A 19,298-nucleotide genomic window follows, 5' to 3' on the forward strand; every position below is an offset into this window, starting at 1 on the left:
CAGCCCAGGTGCCCCAGAGCAGCTAAGGTGTACCAGGGCAGCTAAGGTGTACCAGAGCAGCTAAGGTGTACCAGAGCAGCCCAGGCGTCCCAGAGCAGCTAAGGTGTACCAGGGCAGCTAAGGTGTACCAGAGCAGCCCAGGTGCCCCAGAGCAGCTAAGGTGTACCAGAGCAGCCCAGGTGTCCCAGAGCAGCTAAGGTGTACCAGAGCAGCTAAGGTGTACCAGAGCAGCTAAGGTGTACCAGGGCAGCCCAGGTGCCCCAGAGCAGCTAAGGTGTACCAGAGCAGCTAAGGTGTACCAGAGCAGCTAAGGTGTACCAGAGCAGCCCAGGTGCCCCAGAGCAGCTAAGGTGTACCAGAGCAGCTAAGGTGTACCAGAGCAGCCCAGGTGCCCCAGAGCAGCTAAGGTGTACCAGGGCAGCTAAGGTGTACCAGAGCAGCCCAGGCGTCCCAGAGCAGCTAAGGTGTACCAGAGCAGCCCAGGTGCCCCAGAGCAGCTAAGGTGTACCAGAGCAGCTAAGGTGTACCAGAGCAGCTAAGGTGTACCAGGGCAGCTAAGGTGTACCAGAGCAGCTAAGGTGTACCAGGGCAGCTAAGGTGCCCCAGAGCAGCTAAGGTGTCCCAGAGCAGCTAAGGTGTACCAGGGCAGCTAAGGTGTACCAGAGCAGCCCAGGTGCCCAGAGCAGCTAAGGTGCCCCAGAGCAGCCCAGGTGCCCCAGTAACAGGGAGGAGGAGGTCTCTGGCTGAGCCGTAGCACGTTGCCCACCCACGGAGGTAAGTGGCACAGAGCCCTTCAGCAAGCCACAGGACAGTCCTGGCAACTGCCTCCGAGAGCAGAAAGCTCTTTGGGCATGGCAAGGGGCACTGGGTAGCCCTCAGATTGCTCGTCCAGCACAAGTGGTCTGTCAGCAGGCAGTGAGGGGCAGCTGGGGGGGCCTGGGGGGGCTCAGCCTGGAGGAAAGGAGGCTGAGGGGAGACCTTCTGGTGCTCTACGCCTGCCCGAGAGGAGGCTGCAGCCTGCTGGGCTTGGGCTCTGCTCCCTCCGTACAAGTGATAGCAGGAGGGGAAATGGCTTCAGGCTGCCCCAGGGGAGGGTCAAGTTGGACATGAGAGGAAACTTCTGGAGTGAAAGGGCTCTCAGAGCCTGGCACAGGCAGGTGGCTGAGTGCCCATCCCTGCAGGTGTTCCCAGAGGCAGAGCTGCGGTGCTGAGGGCCGTGGCTCAGCCCCAGCCTTGGCAGAGCCAGAGCACGGCTGGGCTGGGTGAGCTCGGAGGGCACTGCCACCCAGAGCCATGCCGTGAGGCATCGGCCCCGGGGCGCTGGCACTGCTCGGGACCCCCGCCCAGGCTCGCTGCTGGCGATCGCGGCTTGCCGAGTGCCAGGAGCTGCCCATCACACCTCTGGCACAGGCAGCACACAGCCCTCCAGCCCCGCACCCCGAAAGCCCTCGCAGACTCCCGAGCGCTTCCCGACCCACGGCGCCGAGGGGCCGGGAGCCGCCGGGAGCAGCCGGCGCCGCCAGCCCGGGAGGGCTCCTGCCCGTCGCTGCGGGCACAGGCCGGGGCTGCCCCAGCGCAGCGCCCTGCCCCCGGCAGCCCTGCCCCCGGCAGCGCCTCTCGCCGTCCCGCCCCGCCGCCTCCCGCCGCCCCGCCCGGCTTCCGGGGCCGCCTGGAAGTGGGGCAGAGGCGAAGGCGGCGAGCGGGCAGCGGCGGCGGCTCCGGGCCAGGGTAAGCGCTGCCCCGGGAGCGGGGGTGCCCTCCGCCTGCGCTGCCGCTCGGCTCGGGGGGCGCCGGGGCAGGGGCGTGCGGGCCGCTCGGCTCGGCTGTTTGCTTCCCCCAGCGCCCGGCCGCGTCCACCTGAGCCTCCCTGGGGCAGCCCCCGGCGCCGGCCCGAGCTGCGCGAAGTACCGCAGCGGTGCGGCGGCGGCTCCGGGCCCCGCTCGGCCCTGTCCGGCCTGGGGCCCCGCTCGGCCAGGCGGGGTTGGGGTAATGCGGGAGGCAGGGCCGGGGCCCGGGTCTGCGCCCGTGGGGGCAGCGAGCTGCGGCGGGGGGGCCCTGCCCCAGCTGAGCCCCGGGCGGCGGGGTGCCGGCGCTGCGGGGTGCCGGCGCTGCGGGGTGCCGGCGCTGCGGGGTGCCGGCGCTGCGGGGTGCCGGCGCTGCGGGGTGCCGGCGCTGCGGGGTGCCGGCGCTGCGGGCACGGAGGGCGGCAGGCCTCGGGCCGATGTCCCCGCAGGGAGCTGCGGCAGCCGCGGTCACAGCCTTCCCGTGCTGCCTGGGTGCCTCCCGCGGCTCCAGGCCGAGCAGCACTCCCTGGTTCGGCTGGTTCGGGGGCACGGTGAGCGTGGGGAGGCGCCGGCACAGGCTGCCCGAGGAGGTGGCTGAGGTCCCATCCCCGCAGGCATTCGAGGTCGGACTCGGCGCGGCCCTGGGCAGCCTGAGCTCGCTGGAGGTGACTCTGCTGAGTGCGGCGTGGGGGTTGGACAAGAGGAGCTTTGAGGGTCCCTTCCAGCCCAGTGCGGGCCGTGCCTCTGAGTCACCTAACCTCAGCTTCCTTAACAGGCTGCCTGGACTGTGCAGAGCTGCGTCATGGAGAAGCAAGTGCTGGAGACCTCTGAGGAGACAACCTTTCAGTACCAGGATTCTCTGCCTTCCCTGCCGGTGCCTCCTCTTGATGAATCCCTGAGTAAATACCTTGAGGCAGGTAATGCCTTCGTCTCGGAGCGTGGTGTACATCTGCAGGCACTTGTGGTGCACAGAGCTTGCACCAGCTGGTGGCTTCGGGCTGGGGGAGCCAGGCAGGTTTAGAGGCCAAAAAGGCTTTTTCAGATTCGGAAGCCCAGAGCATCCTGAGTGGAAGTCTCCATTCTGCCCCTCTTTGCCTCACCTCGAGGGAGCTGAGCATGTCAGAAGGTTCACTTCTTTGGTTTGAGTGTTCTGGGTTTGAGTTCTGTTCCCCACAGGGTTGTTGGTTTGCTTTAGCCATACCAGCTGGTCTCATTAAAGATATTTCTCCAGCTACAGATTTCGTGGTGCTTACTAATTGCTGTCCTTGCTTCTGCCTGCGTTTGCCCAGGCTCTTTATTAACAAAGAGAGCTGTTTCCCTTTTCCATACACACTGTTCTTTCTTACCAGTGCCACTAACTCCAGCAGCAGGACAAGGCAGAGGTGGGTGGTTTGGGGCTAATTTTCACTTGGGTAGTTCCTGCCTTGTAAAGAAGATCACAGGAGGAAAACTTGGGAGGCATCAGTGCAGAGGTGTCCAGCTGTTTGTAAACTGCTTGGTGCTTCATTGCCGCAGCAGGCTTTGATGTGCTGGGGATGGCAAAGATCCATGCCCTGCTATTTCGATACTCTTTTCTTGTGCTCCATAATTTTCAGAGCTCTGAGATCCTGAGCTTTGCCTTTCCAGGACACCTGATTTGTGTCTTGCCTTTAACACAGAGCAAGAGCTCCTTGGCAGCTCCCTTGCTCCAAAGCTTCCCTTTCCCAGCGGAGAAATCCTCAGTTCCCCCTGTTCCCTCTGCTGGGTGTGTGGTGGGATGGCCCCTAGGTGGTAACTGAGGCTTTCTTTGGTGTTCCTCATGCTTTTGGCAGCAGAATGCTGCGGTGTGTGGTGCAGAGCAGAGATGTGCTGTTAGCTGTGCCCCAGCCCCTCTGGCTGCAGTGCAGATGCTGTGCTGCAGTGAGCCTGCAGTGGCAGAACTGCCCTTTGCAGCTTAGTTCTGCAGACTCAGCTGCCTCTCCCAGGTGAATTCCACCTGCACCAGGAAAGGTTGGAGCAGATGATCCTTGGGATCACTTCTAAGCTGGCATTCTGTGGGTGGTGTTTCTGTGGAGTGATAGTCTCTGGTCATTAATTAGTTTGCCCTTGCTTTCTGGTCTCTCTTGTTGCAAATAGCTTCTCACATCCCTGGTATTCCATGCTGAAGGTACTTCCTGCTTGCATTCCTTGCACAGAAGTCATCTAACTTTGGCCTTGAGTGCTGCTGTCCTTCAGTGTCCCTGGAGGTTGGGGGATGTTTTGGTCCAGTGCTTGTTCTTCTGCCACAGTCTTCCCTCCTAGGGATGGCTTCCAGCCACAACATGCAGTGGTGGTTCTAGGCACTCACTTGGTGGTTCTCATTGCTTCACCTGGCACTTGCTCAGTCTGTGAAGGCAAGTGAAGGAAAGGAAGCCCTGCTGAAGAGCAGCTCAGGCCCCTCCAGATGAACCTTTGTGGATAGAATCATAGAATCAGTCAGGGTTGGAAGGGACCACAAGGATCAGCCAGTTCCAGCCCCCCTGCCATGGGCAGGGACACCCTACCCTAGATCAGGCTGCCCACAGCCTCATCCAGCCTGGCCTCAAATACCTCCAGGGATGGGGCCTCAACCACTTCCCTGGGCAACCCATGCTAGGCTCTCACCACTCACGGTGGAGAACTTCCTTCTCATGGCCAGCCTGAACCTACCCATCTCCAGCTTTGCTCCATGCTTGAGTCACTGCTGTGGGCAGTGGTGGGAGGGCACCTCCCTTTAGTCAGTGTGGCTGTTGGTTCAGCTCTTCTCTGAAGCCAATCAACTGGAAAAGCTGGGCTGAGCATGGCTCAGCTGCTCAGAGCTGTCTGGGCTCTGACTAATCTGCTTCTGCAGGTAGGCTTTGGGCAGGGAAGGAGGAGAGACCTCACTGCTCTCTGCAGCTCCCTGAGAGGAGGCTGCAGCCAGCTGGGGCTGAGCTCTGCTCCCTGGGAACAAGGGACAGGAGGAGAGGAAGTGGCCTCAGGTTGTGCCAGGGGAGAGTTAGATTGGAGATGAGAAGAAACTTCTTGGCTGAAGGAGTTGGGTACCTGTTGGGTCTCGCAGGTGGTCAGGAGCTGCTGTCATCTGTTGCCATCTGTGTCTATTGGGAGGCATTTTCTGCCTCGTCAGGACACAGGCACTCAGGGTCAGGTTTTCAAAGGGCCTTTCCCTCCAGCCACTCGCTCTAGAAAAATCCATGTCGAGGGTTTTCCGCCACTGCCTTGCCTGGGGATGTCTGAAACCAGGAGTAGACTTCAGCATGCAGCTGTCTCTAAACCAAAACCATTTCCTTCCTACAGTGAAGCCTTTCCTGAATGATGAAGAATATCAGAGAACCCAGGAGACAGTTGAAAGATTTGGGAATGGGATTGGGAAGGAATTGCATCAGAAATTATTGGAGAGAGCTAAAACCAGGAGGAATTGGGTAGGTATTGACATCATCCTGGAGCTGATGGGAAGCTGGGGATTCAGAACACTAGCTAGAGCCAGAGGATCCTGGAATGGGTTGGAAAAGAGCTCCAAAGCTCATCCAGTCCAGCCCCCTGCACTCAGCAGGGACATCCTCTACTACAGCAGCTTGCTCACAGCCTGCTCCAGCCTCACCTTCAGTAGCTCCAGACATGGGGCCTCAACCACCTCCCTGGGCAGCCTGTGGCACTGCTCCAGCAGCCTTCTGCTGCACAACTTGTTCCTCACCTTCAGCCTCAATCTGCTCTGCTCTCATTCCAAACCATTGCCCTGCTCCTGTCCCTGCAGGCCTTTGCAAACAGTCTCTCTGCAGCCTGCTTGCAGCCCCTTCAGGTGCTGGCAGGCTGCTGTTAGGTCTGCCTGGAGCCTTCTCCTCTGCAGGCTGCACACTCCCAGCTCCCTCAGCCTGTTCTTGTAGCAGAGGTTTTAGAATCATAGAGTCAGCCAAGTTGGCAGAGACCTCCAAGCTCATCCAGCCCAACCTAGCACCCAGCCCTGTGTTCATTTTGTGGCCTCACTAAACCCATTGAGGTCCATGTGAGGCTGGATGTCAGGAGGAAGTTGTTGGCAGAGAAAGTGATTGGCACTGGAATGGGCAGCCCAGGGAGGTGGTGGAGTCTCCATGCCTGGAGGTGTTGAAGCCAAGCCTGGCTGGGGCACTTAGTGCCATGGTCTGGGTGATTGGCCAGGGCTGGGTGCTAGGCTGGGCTGGATGAGCTTGGAGGTCCCTGCCAGCCTGGGTGATTCTGTGTTGAAAGATAGATTGATAGTAGAGTCACTGAATGGTTTGGGTTGGAAGGGCCCTTTAAAGCTCATCCAGTTCCGACCCTCTGCCATGGGCAGGGACATCACCCTCTAGCCCAGCTTGTTCCAGGCCTCTCTGTTGGATGGGAGCTGCCAGCCCAAATACTGAATCAGCACCAGCACAGACTGTCAGGAGGCCTGCAGGCCAGGTGGGTGCAGAAGAGCTGATGACTCAAAGCAAATCCTGATGCCAGCCCTTGGTGCTTTCCAGCTGGAGGAGTGGTGGCTGAACGTGGCCTATCTCGACCTTCGCCTGGCGACGCAGATCCACTGCAACATCGGAGGGCCTGGGACCTACATTGAGCACTTCTGGCCCCCGAAGGAGGGCACCCAGATAGAAAGAGCTTGTGTCAACCTGTGGCACACCCTGAAGTACTGGGAGCTGCTGAGAAGGTGAGGCTGCAGGGCAAGACAGCTGCTGCGAAGGGGAGAGAACAGAGCTAAGTGAATCGATTTGGAGTGAAAAGGTTCATAGAATCATAGAAGGGCTTAGGTTGGAAGGGACCTCAAAGCTCAGCCAGTGCCAACCCCCTGCCGTTGGCAGGGACACCTCCCACTAGAACAGGTCACTCAAGGCCTCATCCAACTTGGCCTTGAACACCTCCAGGGAGGTTGTGGAGCACAGAATCACCCAACGTGATCAAAGATCATTGATTCTGTGCTCCACGGCCTCCCTGGGCAACCTGTGCCAGTGTCTCACTACCCTCACTGCAAAGAACCCTTTCCAAACATCCAGTTTCAGTCTCCTATCTGCCACTTCAAACCATTCCTCCTCCTCTTGTCATTACAAGACCTTGTCAATAGTCCCTCCCCAGCTTTCCTGTAGCCCCCTTCAGATGCTGCAAGGCCACTCCAAGGTCTTCTTGAAGCCTTCTCCAGGCTGCACAGCCCCATCTCTCTCAGCCTGTCCTCAGAGCAGAGCTGCTGCAGCCCTCTCAGCGTCTTGGTGGCCTCCTCTGGCCTGGCTCCAACAGTTCCATGTCCTGCTTATGCTGGGGGCTGCAGAACTGCCCCCAGGGCTGCAGGTGGGGTCTGAGGAGAGCAGAGCCAAGGGGCAGAATCCCCTCCCTTGCCTTGCTGCCCACACTGCTCTTGCTGCAGCCCAGACCCCCAGGTCCTGTTTCTCAGGGCTGCTCTCAGCCATTCCCCACCCAGCCTGGAGCTGTGCTTGGGACTGCCCAGACCCAGCTGCAGGACCTTACGCTTGGCCTTACTTTGAAGGGGAGAGAACTGCTTTGAAGAGATTTTCTCTATTGCTGCTGTGTGTGTGCCTTGCCTTGATTTCCTCACACAATGATCACCTCTCTTGTTTAATGGTGTCTTGCTGCAGGGAGAAGGTGGCCATAGAGAGATCTGGCAATGCTGTGCTGGATATGAACCAGTTCCGGATGCTCTTCTCCACTTGCAGAATTCCTGGGATTACCAGAGACTCCCTCAGCAGTTATTTTAGAACTGGTAACCAGATGGAAGCTGGGGATTAACAAAGCATTCGGTGTGGATGGGCTGCTGGGGAGGTCGTTTTAGCCATCATCCACTTCCTCCCTCATGCACTGCATCAGAGTGCTTATGTAAGGGAGCAGGATCCATGTCCTTGTGCTGGGCGCTCCAGAGCTGGCCCCAGCACTGCAGGTGGGGTCTCAGCAGGGCAGGGGGCAGAATCCTCTCCTTCCACCTGCTGCCCAAGCAGCTGGGGATCAGCCCAGGATATGGCTGGCTGTTCTGAGAGGCAGCAGGCTGCTAACAGACTATTTGAAGCAGAGCTTTCTTTTAGTCTTGTTTAGTGAGGACTAAATGTTGGCCCAGAAAGGGGTTGTAGATCAGGTAGGTTCTTAGTGAGGCCTGAACAATGGCCCAGAAAGGGGTTGTAGATCAGGTAGGTTCTTAGTGAGGCCTGAACATTGGCCCAGAAAGGAGTTGTAGATCAGGTAGCTTCTTGCTTTAAAGAGCAGTTCAGGTTGGAAGGGATCTTAAAGTTCATCCAATTCCAACCCCCTGCCAGGGGCAGGGACACGTCCCACAGCCCAGCTTGCTCCAGGCCTCATCCAGCCTGGCCTTGAACACCCCCAGGCAGGAGGCAGCCACAGCCTCTCTGTTCTGGTGTCTGCCCACACTCACTGTCAAGAATGTCTTCTCCTCTCCAGTCTCCATCTCCCCTCTCCCAGCCCAAAGCCATCCCCTGTTGTCCTGGCACTCACAGCCCTTGTCAGAAGCCCCTCTTCAGCTCTCCTGTAGCCTCTTCAGATTCTGGAAGACTGCTCTGAGGTCTCCCTGGAGCCTTCTCCAGGCTGCACAGCCCCAGCTGTCCCTGTAGGGAGGTGCTGCAGCCCTCTGGTGTCCTTTCCATGTGCTGTTTCTCGTCTCTTTTCAGAGAGTGAAGGGCATTGCCCATCCCACCTGGCCGTGCTGTGCCGAGGCCGCCTCTTCGCCTTCGATGCCCTGCATGAGGGCACCCTGCTGACTCCTCCAGAGATCTTCAGGTTTGCCAGCTACCACATTTCCACTGAGCTGTCCTCTTTCAGCTGCTTACCAAAGAGACTTCTCCTTTTCCTGTCGCTTTCACCCCAAAGAATTAGTGCTGAGAGAGGCTGCAGCTTCTCCTCTTGCTGAAGGCTCAGGGCTAAGTCCTCCCGCGGTGGATGGCAGCTTCTTGCTCTGGGGCCTGGTGGCCTTGTGCCCACAGAACCTCACACAGGAGGGCCGATGGAGAGGCTTCATTGTCTATGAAGCTTCTGCCCATGTAGCATCCTCCCTTTCAGCCCCAGTCCACACTAGGCTGTCCCAGGGCTGCTTAAGCCTTCTCCAAGCTGTCCTGTTGATTCAGCTCTATAGCACATTCAGGGCCTTGAGCAGAGGGGCTGGAATCCTGCTGGTGCAGGGGGTCCCAAAGCCTTGGGTATGCTGCCTGGCATCCTGCTAGCCCCAGCATGTGTTTTGGTGTTGGCTTTTTTAATGATTCCTCATGGGTGTCTTGCAGTTGTGGCTGCCTCTGGTCAGCAGTGAAGTCTAACGGGCCAGTGTCAGGGCAAAGGACAAAGCAGGTTAGATGCCTGCTGGTGCTGGACCTGCTCACACCTAGAGGGCCATGATGTGAAAAGCTGACTTTTATCTCAAGTTAGCTCCCTGTTAATAGCCCTTCTGAGGGCCAGTGCAGGGCAAAGGTGAGAGAAGTGCTCCTGTGTGGCTCCCTCTCTGCATTTAGGATGTGCTGCAGCTGCTGTTCTGCTTGGTGGGGCAGCAGCTGGCCTGGTGGCAGCTTTGCTCTTGCAGCTGCTGTAAGCACTGCAGAGCTGCAGGTTGGAGCTGCACTGCTAAGGCTTCAGTCCAGTTTGAAGTGAAGTGCACGGCAGCACTCCAGGCCCATGGCTGTTTACCTCTGAGTTTGGCAGTTTGGATTAACCATCAACGACCAAGAGCAGAGCTTCAAAACTCAAAGCCCAGCTGCCCTTCCAAGTTCAGATCTCTTCCTGAGTGTAGAAGCCAAACTCCAGCTTGGTGAAAAAGAGAGGAATAAAAGAGGGCTCTTCAGCTGCCCTCCTTATGGTCTGTGTTAACCTCAGTTTCTGAACTCTCCCTAAAGGCAACTCACATATATACAGAAAAGATGCCACAGTGAACCAGATGGCCCAGGACTGGCAGCCCTGACAAGCAGTGAAAGGACAAAATGGGCAGAGGTGGGAATGCTTCCAAAGGCTGCTTGCTGGAGGAGTGCTGTGGGGGCTGGGGCTGCAAGGTCTCACCCAGCTCTGTCCTCTTCTGCTTCCTAGTTACGGGAGTATTTGATCGGCCTCGACCCGAAGAACCTCACCCACCTGGAGAAGGTCCAGAGCAGTCTGTTCGTGGTCTGCCTCGACGATGCCAGTCCCCATGCCACTCTTCAGGACTACTCTGAGGTAGCTGAGTGTCCCTGGTGGGCTGCTGAGGGGAAACATTTCTTCTGCACGTGTGCGGGAGCAGCACTTGCTGGACTGAAGCTGGAGGAGAGCAGACTGGGACTGGAGATGAAGAGATTCTTGCCAGTGAGGCTGGGCAGCCACTGGAACAAGCAGCCCGGGGAGGGTGTAGCTGCCTCCTCCCTGGATGTGTTCAAGGCCAGGCTGGATGAGGCCCTGAGCAAGCTGGGCTGTGGGAGGTGTCCCTGCCTGTGGTAGGGAGTTGGGGTGGGTGATCTGGACTGTCCCTTCCAACCCAAGCCACTCTGAGTCTGTGAAGATGAAGCAGGTAAATGTGCAGAGTGCTTCTGGGTGGTCCCTAGAGCACTTCAGGAGCTGGAACTGTTCAGACACTGGGGCTAGGGATGGCTGAAAATCACAGAGGGGTTTGGGTTAGAAGGGACCTCAAAGCTCATCCAGGCCCAGGGACACCTGCCACCAGCACAGCTTGCTCAGGCCTCATCCAGCCAGGCCTTGAACACCTCCAGGGATGGGACAGCCACAGCCTCCCTGAGCAGCCTGTGCCAGTGTCTGCCCAGCCTCACTGGCAAGAATCTCTTCCTCATCTCCAGTTTCAGTCTCCCCTCTTCCAGCTCAATCCATTCTCCCTTCTTCCATCCCAACAACAAAGCCCTTGGCTGATTTTCAGCCCTCTGCCTGGCAGCATCCTCAGAGGTGCAGCCCTCAGCTTCTGTCACTCTCCAGTGCCAGGCCTGGGGCTGGCAGCCCTGCCTGCCCTGCGGGCAGTGCCGCTGGGCAGGGGCAGTGCCCTCGGTGCGGTCTGTAAGCAGGGTGTGTGCCTCCTGCAGCTGACCCGGCTGGGGCTGGTGGGCGACCCGACCGTGCGCTGGGGAGACAAGTCCTACAACTGCATCTTCTTCGCCAACGGACTCTGCAGTGCCTTCTGCGACGTGAGCTCCCCTCCCCCGCCCCCCGGCAGCCTCGCAGTTAGCTGGCTGCTGAGATCTCCCCTCGGGCCTTTGGCTTGAGCTGCTTCGGGTGATGCTCCCAGCGCAGCCCTGGTTAGCAGGCACTTGCTGGCCAGGGGCCTCCCAGCGGCCCTTCGGAGCCTGCCGCTGCAGCCTTACTGCCTACCGGCGAAACCCCACATGGCACAAGCAGGCTGACACTTAACCCTTTGCGTGCTGCATCCCTTGGAGGAGCTGTGGCCAGAGCCTAGCCCCCTGAAACCTGCTTTTGCACAGCAGTGGGCATGGTGCCTCCCTCTCTGGCTGCTGAGCAGTGGAAGCAGAGGCTGGAGCTGGCATTGTGGAGCTAGGCAAACAAGTCTGGCACTGTGCAGTAGAGCCTGAGAAGGAGTGGGGCAGGGGAAGGAGCAGTTTGGTGCCCTTGCAGTGATGCAGCTGATGTGACCTCTTGTCTTGTGTGGTTCCAGCATGCCCCTTTTGATGCCATGGCTCTGATTACCATGCTGGCTTATGTCGACAAGAAGATTGTTGAGAATGAAGGAAAGTGGAAGGTATCCACCCTGGAAACTTCAAGGAGTAGTAGCTGATGAGTCTGTTCCTATGGGTAGCACATCCTGGTTTCTTGCTGTCTGTCTGTGTCCTGCCAGGGGTCAGACAAAGTGAGGGAACTGCCCTGGCCAGAGGAGCTGCTGTTCACGGTGGATCAGAAGCTGATCAGTGAGATTGGACGTGCCAAAGACTTATACTACACTAAGGTGACCTTCCCTGCTGCTGCTCTGCTTGCTTCAGGGCTGCAGCTGGTCCCTCTGCAGGCTGCAGAGCAGGGCTGGAGGTGTTGCTAAACTGAGAAATCCCAGGGCTTGGCACTGTGCTGCAGTTGGTGGCACTGTGGTTTAGAGAGCCACAGCCTGGGGTGGGCTGGAAGAACCCTCTGAGGTCATCCAACCATCAACCCAGCCCCACCGTGGGCACCAAACCCTGGCCCCAAGTGCCAGGGCCACACCTTTCTGGAACACCTCCAGGGATGGGGACTCCACCACCTCCCTGGGCAGCCTCTGCCAGTCCCTGACCACTCTGGCAGCAAAGAAGTTGTTCCCAATCTCCAACCTAATCCTCCCCTGGCACAACCTGAGGTCATTTCCTCTCCTCCTGTCCCTTGTTCCCAGGGAGCAGAGCCCAGCCCCAGCTGGCTGCAGCCTCCTCTCGGGGAGCTGCAGAGAGCAATGAGCTCTGCCCTCAGCCTCCTCTGCTCCACACCAAACACCCCCAGGGCCCTCAGCTGCTCCTCCCCAGCCCTGTTCTCCAGACCCTTCCCCAGCTTCCTTGCCCTTCTCTGGACCTGCTCCAGCCTCTCTCCAGTGTCCTTCTTGGGGTGAGGGCCTCAGAACTGCCCCCAGCACTCCCTGACTCCAGCTGTGGCCTCCCCAGTGCTGGGTGCAGAGCACAATCCTGCCCTGCTCCTGCTGCCCACACCACTGCTGATCCAGGCCAGGCTGCTGGTGTCCTTCTTGGCCACCTGGGCACCCCCTGGCTCATCTCCAGCTGCTGTCACCCAGCACCCCCAGGGCTTTCTCTGCTGGGCACTTCCCAGCCACTCTGCCCCCAGCCTGCAGCCTCCATGGGGCTGTTGTGCCCCAGGGGCAGGACCCAACCCCTGGCCTTGCAGAACCTCCTCCCATTGGGCTCAGCCCATGGGTGCAGCCTGGCCAGGTGCCTCTGCAGAGCCTCCCTGCCCTCCCAACACTGCCACTCAGTTCAGTGTCAGCTGCAGTGTGACTGAGGGAGCCTCAAGTCCCTCAAGCAGATCTCTGCTGGAGGCACTCTGGGTTGTGTTTAGTTTGAGCTGGAGCAGGCTGTGCTGTTTCCTGGCTCTAGCTTTGCCTGCTCTGCTGTGGCAGGTGTCCCAGGTGCAGCTGGTGAATTACGTCTTCACATCCTTTGGCAAAGCCTTGATCAGAGCCAGGAAACTTCATCCTGACACCTTTGTGCAGCTTGCCCTGCAGCTGGCTTACTACAAGTGCCATGGCCGGTAAGGACACTGCTCAGTGGGGGAGGGGTGGGGCTGGGCAGCTGTGCCCTCTGCCAGTGGCTGTGGAGGCAGAAGTCATGGAGACCTCGAATGGGCTGGGTTGGAAGGGACCTCCAAGTTCATCCAGCTGCAACCCCCTGCCATGGGCAGGGACAGCTCCCACCAGCACAGCTTGCTCAGGGCCTCATCCAGCCTGGCCTTGAGCACCTCCAGGGAGGGGGCAGCCACAGCCTCCTTGGGCAACCTGCACCAGTGTCTGCCCAGCCTCAATCTCAACAACTTCTTCCTCACTTCCAGCCTCAGTCTGCCCTCTCCCAGCTCAAAGCCATTGTCCCTGGTCCTGCCACTCCCAGCCCTTGTCCAAAGTCCCTCCCCAGCTCTCCTGCAGCCACTTCAGCTACTGGAAGGCAGCTCCCGAGGTCTCCCTGCAGCCTTCTCCAGGCTGAGCAGCCCCATCCTGGAAGGGCATTTTTGTTGCTGTAGAGAGCAAACATTTCCAAATGAAGAGGCAACTCTTCCCTGCATTGTGCCCCAGCCCAGGCTGCTGCTATGAGACAGCCCAGACCCGGCGCTTCTTCCACGGCCGCACCGAGACCATCCGGCCCTGCACGCTGGAGGCCCTGCAGTGGTGCAAGGCCATGCTGGAGCCTGCCCACCCTGTGAGTACTGAAATCCTACCTCAAGCATCTGGTATTTAGAAGGCCTTTACTGTGAGCTGCTTAGAACTCCTTCCTGCCTTGTCTCCTGTGATGGTTTGGGAGTTACCTGCCCCTCACGCACAATGAATTCACCCAGACTAGAGTGAGCTGGCTGGAAGTTAAGGAATCCTAGAATCAGGCAGGGTGGGAGAGAGCTCCAAGCTCATCCAGCCCAAACTCTCACCCAGCCCTAGCCAATCAACCAGGCTGTGGCACTAAGTGTCCCATCCAGGCTTTGCTTGAACACCTCCAGGCATGGTGACTCCACCACCTCCCTGGGCAGCCCATTCCAGTGAGGCTTTCTGCTCACAGCTCAGCACAGATCCCAGGCAGGTCTCTGCAACACAGCACAGGTACAGCTCTGTGCAGCAATGCACAAGCTAAAAGCCATACAGAGACACAGCAGCCCTCCCAGCAGCCAGTGCCCAGGAGGGGCTCACAACTACCCTCCCACCTGCTTCCCACCCCTCTACCTTATCCCAGAGCCTGCCTTACGTGCAAGGTGAGCTGGGAGGACCAGCAAGGGGGTAGGAGCAGAAGGGTTAGTTGGGTTACACAGATCCAGGCAGAAGCCAGGAAAAGACACAGACACCCACAGAGTGCCTTATCTAGGTCTGTGTGCTTGCTTTTACACAGCTCAGCAAGCCTGTGGGTGCAGCAGACACCACCACTGCTCCTTTCCACAGCCCATAACCTGGTGTCTGTCAGTAAAACACTCCAGTGATCCTCAGAGCAGCACAGCTCCTCGCTGGGGGTTGGGCTGTTTCCAGTGAGGCAGCTGAGGAGTGCTGGGTTGCTGGCAGTCTGGTGCTGGGTGGCTCAGGTGAGCTGCTCTGGAGCCAGGGTTGCTTTTCTCTCCTGTTTGTCTTCTCGGGAGTGTCTGGAGTGGTCCTTTGCATGCCTTGCAGAGGGGCTTAGGAGCAGTGTGTCCTGCTGGGAGGGTAATTCTTCAAGTGAAGTCAGGAGATGGTTGAGAGTGAGAGCAAAACTGAAATCCCTTTGAGCTGCTCTCTGAAGGGCTGATCTGGTGCCCCTCTTTTCCCAGCGTTAGCCTCTGGTGCTGGGCTGGCAAACACCCCAGGCCTTTGTTGCCAGTGAGAGCTGTACCCCAGCTCTTTCTGGTGGCCTTGCAGCATGTTTCTCAGAGCTTGAAAAGGGAGAAGAGCTTTGACACAGTTGGGAACTGCAAAGGTTTTGTATCACTAATGTCTCTGAGGAACAGCCAGGACTCTGGCAGGCATGAGGCAGGGGTGGCTGAGAGCCAGGCAAGAGCCATTGTCCCTCCTGTCACTCCCAGCCCTTGCCAAAAGTCCTTCCCCAGCTCTCCTGGAGCCCCTTCAGATCCTGGAAGGCTGCTCCAGCCTGTGCCCACAGGGGAGGTTCTCCAGCCCCTGAACATCCTCATGGCCTCCTCTGGACCCTCTCCAGCAGCTCCAGGTCCTCCCTGTGCTGCAGGTGAGGTCTGAGCAGAGCAGAGGGGCAGGGTCCCCTCCCTGTGCTGCTGCTCTCCCTGCTCTGGCTGCCAGGACCAGTGCTGGCTCCTGGGCAGTTTGGCACCAACCCCCAGGGCCTGCTCCTGCAGGCTGCTTTCAGCCACTCCTCACCCAGCCTGGGTCTGTGCTTGGGATTGCCCTGCCCCAGCTACAGGATCTTGCACTTGGCTTGGTTGAACTTCATGAGGTTGGCTTGGGCCCAGCCCTGCAGCCTCCTTCTCTAAAAGCTGTATTTGTGTTCTCTGTCTGAGAGCAGAGAGAAAGGATGCAAAAGGAAGGAATTAGGCTTTGGGAGGAAGAGTTTGAGAGAGCTTCTAAGGTACCTTTCAAGTGCATTTTCCTCTGTCTAAAATTGCTGAGCTGGATGGTGTGGCCCTGCTGTGGCAGGGGGGTTGGGCTCAATGAGCTCTTTGGGTCCCTCCCAACCCCTGGCATCCTGTGAGCCTGTGCTGGAAGCTGTGAGGGGGAAGAAGGTTGCTGCTGGTGCTTTGCCTTGTGTAACCCTTTCTGCCCTCCCTGCACAGGCTCCCCAGAGGCTGCAGCTGATGCAGAAGGCGTTTGCAAAGCACAATAAGATGAGGAAGGAATGCGAGAATGGCAAAGGTACTCTGGGCTCAGGAGCCCCTTGGGGGTCTTGGTTGGTTGGGTTTTCCCTTGTGATTGCTCTTTGCTAATACACAGGATCCCAGAAGGGCTCAGGGTGGAAGGCAGCTCAGAGCTCCTCTGCTCCAGCCTCCTGCCATGCCCAGGGACACCTCTCAGCTAAGCTCAGCTGCTCAGGGCCTCATCCAGCCTGACCTGCAGCACCCCCAGGCAGGAGGCAGCCACAGCCTCCCTGGGCAGCCTGGGTCAGACTCTCACCACCCTCACACTCAACAGCTTCTGCCTCAGCTCCAAACCCTTCCCCTTGGCCTGGCTCAGAGCCCCTCAGCACAAGTCCCTCTGCAGCCTTCCTGCAGGATGCCTTCAGGCACTGGCAGCAGCTCTGAGGTGCCCCTGGAGCCTTCTCCTCTGCAGGCTGCACCCCCCCAGCTCCCTCAGCCTGTGCTCAGGGCAGAGCTGCTGCAGCCCTGGGAGCACCTTTGTGGCCTCCTCTGGCCTCACTCCACAGCCACAGCTCTGTGTCCTGCTGCTGCTGGGGACAGCAGCACTGGAGGCAGGATTGGAGGTGAGGTCCAGCTCAGCATTCTTTCACCATCCCCTCTGACCAGCACCTGCTGGGCTGGAAAGTGGCTGCATCTTTGGCTGTTGGGGCTTTTAAAGCCAGAGTAGAGCTGGGGGTGAAATTCCAGCCCCTCTCTTGGCTTGTGGCTGCTAGGAATGAGAAAGAGTAGCTGGGAAGTAATCATCTGATGACCCTTCGTACTCTCCTTCCTGCTTGGTGAGCTGTCTGGGCAGTTGTGCCCTGAGAGCCTTCTCTCCTTGTGCACGGAGGTGCCAGTGTGCCAGCTGTGCTGTGTGCACCTCCTGCTGCTCCCCCTCCTGCAGCCCGGAGCCTCCTGGGTTGGTTCGGCCGAGCTGGCTCTGGGCAGGGCGGTGCAGGCTGGCAGTGGGGATGCTCTCTCAGCTCCAGCAGCTGGAAGGTGGTTTTGTGTGCTGCAGAGTGGGTCTGGCCGCGGGAGCAGCGGAGCAGGGGCAGCTGCAGCTGGGGGGTGCAGTGTCTGCATCTCTTCGGCAGGCTTTGACCGGCACCTCCTGGGGCTGCTGCTGACAGCGCAGGAGCAGGGACTGCCAGTGCCAGAGCTCTATGTGGACAAAGCCTTCGCGGCCAGGTAACTGCTCTTGGCCCCTGGGGGGGCTGCTGGGGGCTGCTGGGGGCTGGGGCCTCTGTTGCACTGCCCTCAGGCTTGCTGATTTATCACAGAAAGGTTTGGCCTGGAAGGGACCTTCAAGCTCCTTCAGCCCCTTGCCATGGGCAGGGACACTTCCCACCAGCACAGCTTGCTCAGGGCCTCATCCAGCATGGCCTTAAGCACCTCCTGGGAGTGGGGAGCCACAGGCTTCCTGGACAACCTGTGCCAGTGTCTCCCCACCCTCATGGGCAAGAGTTTCCTCCTCCTGTATCATCTCCATCCAGCTGCTTCCAGTCTGAAGCCATCCCCTCTCATCCTGTCATCCAGGCCTTTGGCAGAAGTCCCTCCCCAGCTCTCCTGCAGCCCACTGCAAATCCTGGTCTGCACAGTAGAGTTCCTGGTCTCTGGGGCAAAGCAGGCTCTTATGAAAGTGCCCTTGTTTGGCATTTAAAGTGCTGCTGCTGCTTGCTGTTGTCTTCCAGCGGAGGAGGTGGCAATTTCGTGCTCTCAACCAGTCTGACTGGCTACACCAGGTTCAATGGAGCTGCTCTGCCCATGGTGGCTCATGGCTATGGCTTCTTCTATTCCATCAGAGATGACAGGTAAGGAAGACATTCATCTGGGGCACAGGGCAAGGGGGGAGGAAAGCCACGGGACCAGAGACGTGGCTGAACATGTCAGGAGAGGGATAGAAGTGACACACAGGAGCACAGAGGCATGAATGTGCTGGGAAGGCAGCTGTGGGAGGAAGGGCAGCAGTGGGGGTCGTGAGCACCAGGACTGACAAGGAGCAGAAGGGAAAGGGTGGGGAAGGTGCAAGAAGAGGGCAGCAGAGTAAGTTCCCTTGCTTTGGAACAGTGGCTTAGAGATCAGTAGATGTAAGCTGCAGAGGTATCTTGGAGCAAGTTGCAGCTGACTGAGGTGGCCCAGATTCATAGGATGGGTTGGAAAGGACCCTGAGGACCATCCAGTCCCAACCCCTGGCCACGCTGCTCTGGATGCAGCCCAGGCTGCTATTGGCCTTCTGGGCTGGCAGTGCCCACTGCTGCCTCCTGCCCAGCTTCTCCCCCACCAGCACCCCCAAGTCCTTCTCTGCAGAGCTGCTCCCAATCTCCTTGCCCCCAGCCTGCACTGAGGTCTAGGGCTGCCCTGACCCACGTTCACTGATGTAGATACTCAACAGTCCCTCGAGAGACTGTCACCTGTTCCCCTTTGGCCCTTGAGCCACTCATCACTGCTCCTGTCCAGCCCCCTGCAGTCAGCAGGGACACCTGCAGCTAGGTCAGGCTGCCCAGGGCCACATCAGCTCTGATGCTGTCTCCAAGGCCTTCCTGGGTGCTGAGGCAGGACTTTTGTGTGGCACTTCTTTTGCTTCTGAATTTCTGTCACTAATGTCACATCTGAGGGCAGTTTGTGTGGCTTTGCTCCTAGCCTGTGGCTGCTGGGATTGGTCACCTCCTCCTCTCCCCACAGGATTGCTGTGTCCTGCTCTTCCTGGAAGTCATGTCCAGAGACCAGTGCAGAGCTGCTCTGCAGAACTGTGTTCCAGTGCTTCCAGGACATGCTGCAGTTATCAGTCACAGCCCAGCTGTGAGGTTGGTCCTGGTGCAGAAACCTTTGCAGGCTCTCCAGTTAGGTGTAGTACTTACAACTGAGATGCTACTCAGAGTACCCAAGTAGAGCCAGGTGCTGCTGCCTGTGAAGGGTGTTCTGGTGGGACTGACTGTGGGGATGTGATGTAGCCATGTGCACCAACAATGCAACCAGTAGGCCCTGTCTAGAACTATGCAACGTTAAAAGATGCCTCAGCAATGCAAATGCCCCTGAGGATGGGCTGGGGGGGGGAGCTGGGGGTAGGTATTTATCATCTTAGGACTTACACATAGAAGACTTTGTAGGCTGCTGAGTGGTGGAGCTGCTCCCTGCCTTCTAGGGGTGACCACCTTGTCCTCTTAGGTGAGCTCCTGCTGCCTGAGGAGGTGCCAGGGCAGCACCCTCAGCCTGGGGGGGTTAGAAGTTCCCTTTGGTAACCACTAAATGCTGTGTCTGTCGGGGGGGGGGCTCCTGCCACCTTGGTGGGGGGAAGCTGCAGCCTGCAGAGTTTGGAGGCAGGAGCTCTCAGCAGTGCAGAAAGCAGCAGAGCAGTTCAAGGTCCTCAGAGGTTTCACCTCCTGCTGGACTCTGATGTCTGCTACTTTACACTACCTGATCCTGCAGAAGGGAAGGGAGTGCTGAGCGCAGCCTGGGGACGTTCTCAGCAGCTCAGGATCTGATTCCTGTGTTTTGGTATTGTCCTGCCCTAGGAATAAAACTCTTGTAAAAGCTCAGCTTTGTCTTGGTTGAGCTGGGGGCTGCTGTAGGCTGCTTAATCTGCAG

The 19,298-nt window shown here is 58.6% G+C and overlaps 1 protein-coding gene across 2 annotated transcripts in view; it reads left to right on the forward strand.

Annotated features, from left to right (window-relative positions):
• CROT (carnitine O-octanoyltransferase) overlaps nt 1–19,249 on the forward strand; it is a 27,007-nt gene extending 7,758 nt beyond the window's left edge. The window contains exons 1-17 of one of the 2 annotated variants that reach the window (XM_064166868.1): nt 1,656–1,728; nt 2,560–2,701; nt 5,079–5,203; nt 6,263–6,444; nt 7,382–7,506; nt 8,420–8,528; nt 9,629–9,722; nt 9,816–9,941; nt 10,790–10,891; nt 11,377–11,460; nt 11,557–11,664; nt 12,808–12,938; nt 13,474–13,597; nt 15,654–15,732; nt 16,808–16,901; nt 17,405–17,524; nt 18,396–19,249. In XM_064166868.1, coding sequence (XP_064022938.1) covers nt 2,587–2,701; nt 5,079–5,203; nt 6,263–6,444; nt 7,382–7,506; nt 8,420–8,528; nt 9,629–9,722; nt 9,816–9,941; nt 10,790–10,891; nt 11,377–11,460; nt 11,557–11,664; nt 12,808–12,938; nt 13,474–13,597; nt 15,654–15,732; nt 16,808–16,901; nt 17,405–17,524; nt 18,396–18,516 — 1,839 coding nt within the window. In that variant the 5' untranslated portion in view covers nt 1,656–1,728; nt 2,560–2,586 and the 3' untranslated portion in view covers nt 18,517–19,249. Of the gene's footprint in view, nt 1–1,655; nt 1,729–2,559; nt 2,702–5,078; nt 5,204–6,262; nt 6,445–7,381; nt 7,507–8,419; nt 8,529–9,628; nt 9,723–9,815; nt 9,942–10,789; nt 10,892–11,376; nt 11,461–11,556; nt 11,665–12,807; nt 12,939–13,473; nt 13,598–15,653; nt 15,733–16,807; nt 16,902–17,404; nt 17,525–18,395 lie in introns of those variants that run through there. The other variant, XM_064166867.1, reaches the window with a different exon arrangement.
• Nucleotides 19,250–19,298: the final 49 nt, after the last annotated feature.

This window comes from Pogoniulus pusillus, chromosome 28 (assembly GCF_015220805.1).
Source record: "Pogoniulus pusillus isolate bPogPus1 chromosome 28, bPogPus1.pri, whole genome shotgun sequence".
NCBI lineage: Eukaryota > Metazoa > Chordata > Aves > Piciformes > Lybiidae > Pogoniulus > Pogoniulus pusillus.